A 5044-nucleotide genomic window follows, 5' to 3' on the forward strand; every position below is an offset into this window, starting at 1 on the left:
AGGTGAGCTGGGGGCTGGGGCGATGGAGGGCGATGGAGGGAGCGCCGGTGGGCAGCCAGGGGAGGTGGAGGCCCCCGTGGGCCGGGCCTTGGGACACATCTGGTGTTCTACCCTCTGGCTTTCAGGGCCCAGAGAAAGGGGAGGGAGGCTCACTTTACCTGCAGGGGGCGCTCCCCTCACCTGCTTCCTCATCTCCCTTGATCTCCTGCTTCCCCCACTTCTCTCGCCCTCTTCCCCCTTCCTCCCTCCCCGGCCCCCCTGCCCCGAGTCCCAGGGCTCCAGGGCTCCAGGCCGAGTGTGGGCTGGAGGGAGATCTGAGTGGTCCTTGGGGGCCGATTTCCCCACCACACAGAAGATCCAGAGCCGGGCTAGGCGCCACGGGTTCTGAGCGGAAGGGATTAGGTAGTGCTCGGTGGCCACCAGGGCCTGGACTGGAGGGGGAGGCCTGGGTTGATGAAGCCCAGGGCTCGTGGGGCAGAAACCATAGCGCTGAGCGGCATCTTCTCCTCTAAGCCCTGGGGACAAAGGGGGGCTGTTGGCTAACCAGCTGCAAAGACTCACCTCATTTCTCTTCTGCTCCCCACCAGGTCTCCCCGCAGCACCCCCCACTATGGAAGCCCCATCAACACGTTCACCGTGAGGCCTGGGACCCGCCATCCCATCTCCTACGCCTACCCAGGGGCCCATCCAGGGGCCCATCGGAATGCCCTGTCCTGAACCCCGGGGGGGCCTGGCAGCTCTCCTCCGAGGGGTCGTTCTGGGCACTGGTTTTCGTGGGGGTGGGAGGGGCGCAGCCGGACTCAGACACAGAGGAGTCTTTGTTCCTGAAAGACAGAGAGATGGACAAGACAGAGAGATGGACAGCCAGCAAGAAGCAGTGGCCAGGGGAAGATCCGAGTGGGCCTCTGTTTCCCAGGGAGCTGTGGACGGCCTGCGGATGGGGGGGAGGGGAAGGAGGGAGGAGAGGAGGGCCTGGAGCCTGGCTTTCTGCTATCTGGTACTATCTGCCTGAGTAAGGCTCATTTAAAGCAGTTTTGCAAGCACGGCCTACTGAGCAGGTTCTAAAAACAAGGGGCGGGGCATTAAACCTGAAGGGGAACTGGTCTTGGGGTGGCTGTGCTTGCTGTCAGGCCCTCATGAAGGGCTTGGCAGGTGGGGGTGCAGGGCACCACAGGTTGCTCTCTCCAGCCTCCATCAGTTGCCACCCCCAGAGCTGATTCCTGGGGCTCCTAGCATAGGAGGTGGGACCGGGAATGTGCCCACACAGCATGTGGAGAAGGTGCCAGGCAGTGCTTTGCACTGATTGGCCGAGGGAAGGGTCACGGGGGATTGATGGTTCATTTCTCTCTGGCCCTGGCCTTCAGCTCTAGGGAGCCCTAAAGGAAGAAGCCTTGGCAAGTCCGGGTTGGGAGACAGAGAATGAAGGCTGACTTTTCTACTTGGACCCGGGCAGCCGTGATCTGGAGATGGGGCTCCAGGAGCCAGAAGGCCGAGGGCTCAACACCAAAAGCCTTACATAGCCGAGTCCTACCAGGGGTTTGGAGGGGGCATCGTTCCCAGCTCCTTCTCCCAACCCCCGTGCTAGGTCCCCGATATTAGTGAGGCCTTAAAATGTGTCACCACAATGCTGTGAGGTGTTGAAGAGTGGGAGGTGGCAGAGAGGGGAGATGTGATCTGAGAGATCTTTGCCAACAAGCATGTTTCGGAAAGTCAAGAGCGGTGGGACTGGGCGGGTCCAGAGCAGGGACCCCTTGGTAGGGTGGCCATGCATCCTTCACCTGAGCAGTCCTGGCGTGTGCCTGGTTTCCAGTGAATCAGACCCCCTTCCGCTCTCATTAAAGTCCTGGTGTGGATGATACGTGGTTGCCAAACACGTCAGGAAGCAGCGTTCCTCGGTCTGTCCTCCCTGCCTTCAGGGCTTGGTGGGCCGGATTCCTGGGACCAGGCCGAGGCAGGCTGCCTGGTGAGGAGGGACGGCAGGGAGGGGCCCACCGCAGAGGTGCAAGCCTGGCGTGGGCAGCAAGGAAGCGGTTCCCTTTGGGGAAGGACGGTGGACCTCTGTGATTTGTGGTGACCTGCCGAGGTGCCAGCTTATGGGGACAGCAGGTGAGCCACTCCAGGGAGAGAGAGTGCAGGAGAGGGCAGGCACCCTCATGGGCAGGACCTTGTGTTCAAGAAGCGAACGCCGCCCGGCACTCACTGGCTCTGTATGTATGTGTCTTCCCTGTACGTGTTTTATAAGAGCCCCCTAATTTATCTGCTGTGTTAGGGCTGAGGGGTGGGGCGTGGGCTCCCAGCTGTAGCTTGCTCCGGGTGGGTGGGAAGGACAGGTTCTCACGTGGCTTCAGAAATGCACAGGCCAGTGGGGCCTGGCCTCCAGCTCTGTGGCTGCAGGTTGATGACTCGGAGCTCACAGGGCATGAGGAGAGGTTGGGAGAGCTCGGAGGGGAAGGCTGAGCACAGGGTGGTGGCTGCACTGACGGGTGAGCCATTCCGCTGGACCCAAACGTTCTCTCTGACCCTTCGGTTCCCTTGTTCTCCAAATCCATCAGGGGGAGGAGCAGAGCTGAAGCCGGGCGATAACCAGCTGTCCTTCAGCAAGTCTCTGGCTCTCTCAACCGTGGTTCCTTCTGTGCACCAGGCATGACCATGATAGCTACCTCATAAGGCTGTTGTGAAGACGGGAGACAGTCCTGAGTTCATTTAACAAGTATTGGAGTGACCACTAGGGGCTGGCACTGTGCTTAGCATGGAGGTACAGCGGTCAGTACACTGACGTGACTCCTGCCCATGGCAGGATTGTAGCGGAGTGGAGGGGAGAGGGGATGAAAGGAGCACACAGGAAGGAGCAGAGAACATGAGGATAACCGGAAGGTGAGGGAGAGCAGTGGATTTAGTCTAACCAGGCAGTCAGGGAGGCCTCCTGAAGGGGTGACATTTATGCCGATGTCGGCAAAGCATCCAGCACATGCCTGGCTCTTGGAAGTTGCTCAATAAATTGCATCTTTGGGTGGTGACTACTTCACGCCTGTGTGTGGCCTTTCCGTTTCCCATGAAGCTTCGACGTGGCATCTTCAGCTTTTCCAAAAGTGGCAACGGGAACCAGAGAATCCCCTCGAGATGGCATCGGGGCCAGGGCTGTGTCTCCTCCTCGGAGTCCTTTTCTGGGAAGGGGGGTTTGTTTGGGAAAGGGAAACTGGGAAGATGCCTCATTGACTCAGCTCCCAGGAAGCGTTTCCTAGGCCTGGCCCTCCCAAGACACCCCAAATCCTAGGGCTTCCTCGTTCTCCCGTCCCACCGTCCCCCACCCTCCGCTGTGATGTCCTTATCCTGGTAACAGCATGAGGACTTGGGGCTCCCCCTCTGGCTGCTCTCCCTTCCCCTCACCTGACCTGGAGGGGCAGCCGGGAGGAGTGGAGGATGGGGGACCAGGGTCCCAGGTCTGGCTCTGCCTCTGACAAGCTGTAGAAGCTTGGGTCTCAGCTAACTCACCTCAAAAGACCCTGTGTGCGGGTCCAGACCTCTCTAAGAGCTATGGCTCCCACCCAGAAAGATGCCCTCACAGGCATTTTACACATAATTCAGGCACTCCACAGATCCTCCCAAAACTGGGCTCTGGGGCCTCACATTGAAACTGATGCAACGGTGGTTGTGGTAACCCCCAATACATACCTCGACAGCTTGGAAAGTTCACTCATTCTCGTGTTTGTTCATGACAATCCTCTAAAACGTTCTGGGCCTGTGATGCCCCTCATTCCATGTTGCTGGTGAGAAAATTAAGGCTCCGAGGCGAGAAGTGAACTGTGCAGAAGAGCCCGCCTGACTCCACTGCATCCTTCATCACAGCCGCCTCCCTTGTGGCTGTGTCCGTTCTCTGCCATTCACCCCTCTCCCCACCATCCCTCCCCCACATTTCATATCTTCCTATCAGAGTGGGGGTGGGGGAGGATGCAACTCGGAGGAGGGTAAAGCCAATAGAAAAGGTTAATGAGGGTGGTAGGTGCAGGATGTGCCACCTGGATCAGGTTGGCCACACCTTGGTTTCTGGGGCCTCCTCACTGCTCCCTGGGTGTGGCCCAGCCCGGCCCAAAGCAGAGCTGGGGGTGGGTGCGGGCAGGTTGTGCGGGAAGCCAGGGCCTGCAGTCAGCAATGCGTGAAGGGCCCTGTCCTCAGGACACGAGCACAGCTTTCCCCGGCCTCATTTAAGCGGAGAGGCTCCCTCTCACTCCCGGTGAGCCTCCAGCTCCTGTGGGAAGGAGGCCTGCAGCCTCCAGCAGGCCTGCCCCTGCCTGCCCACCCCGCCCCCAGCCGCCTGTGGCCGCTTTCATCTCTGCAGCTCAAAGGTGAATCTGGCGGATCTGGCGTCCCATCATTAGGCAGCCGCCCGGGATGGGTGGCCACTGACACCAGGCTGAGAGCCTGGCCTCCTCCCTCCGGAGCCCCAGGGAAGGCCGGCTGCTGCAGACCCGCTGCTGGGCCGCGGGCCAGGAAGGGAGAGAAGGTGCCGTCCTGAGGAAGGGGTGGACACAAGGCCCTGTGTTCCGAAAGCTCCCACATGTACAGGCTCCTCAGGGCCCCTGCCCAGGCCTCTGGCCATGCCTCCTGCCCCTCCTGGAGAATTGTTCTCTGACCCCCTCTGCCTTCCAGGCCGCTCCCCTCTCCACCCAGGGGTCTGGGCACCTGTCCTCAGTCTCCGGTCTCCGTCTTCCTTCTCTATAGTTTCTTCTTCTGAAGACAGTCCCACCCGTTCCGCACCTGCACCCCAGCTGCACAGCCCTACTTTGGGAGTGCCCCCTGGACATTTCCCTGTGATGCCTGGCCAGACACTCAAATCCAACCTCTCCAAAGGCATTGCCCTTCCCCTGGCTCCTTCTCACACAATTGAATTGTGTGAGGCCCCACTACCCCCAAAGACTCACCCCGCAAAACACTTCTGCCTCCTCAAGGCCCAGCTTAGATCAAAGATCCGGCAGGAAGCCCCCGCACCCCGCCGCCCTGCCCTGCTCAGAGATCCTCCCTCCCCCACACCTCTGCACCTCTTCCC

At 60.2% G+C, this 5044-nt stretch overlaps 1 protein-coding gene across 1 annotated transcript in view; it reads left to right on the forward strand.

Annotated features, from left to right (window-relative positions):
• The window catches only part of LOC102264122 (chromosome unknown open reading frame, human C6orf132), a gene marked incomplete at its 5' end in the record, with an annotated part of 35666 nt that extends 32641 nt beyond the window's left edge, over positions 1–3025 (forward strand). The window contains one exon of the mRNA XM_014532965.1: positions 588–3025. Within this exon, the coding sequence (XP_014388451.1) occupies positions 588–717 (130 nt within the window). The remainder of the gene's footprint in view (positions 1–587) is intronic.
• Between the last annotated feature and the right edge of the window lie 2019 nt (positions 3026–5044).

The sequence above is a fragment of the Myotis brandtii genome, unplaced genomic scaffold (assembly GCF_000412655.1).
Source record: "Myotis brandtii unplaced genomic scaffold, ASM41265v1 scaffold929, whole genome shotgun sequence".
Classification (NCBI taxonomy): Eukaryota; Metazoa; Chordata; class Mammalia; order Chiroptera; family Vespertilionidae; genus Myotis; species Myotis brandtii.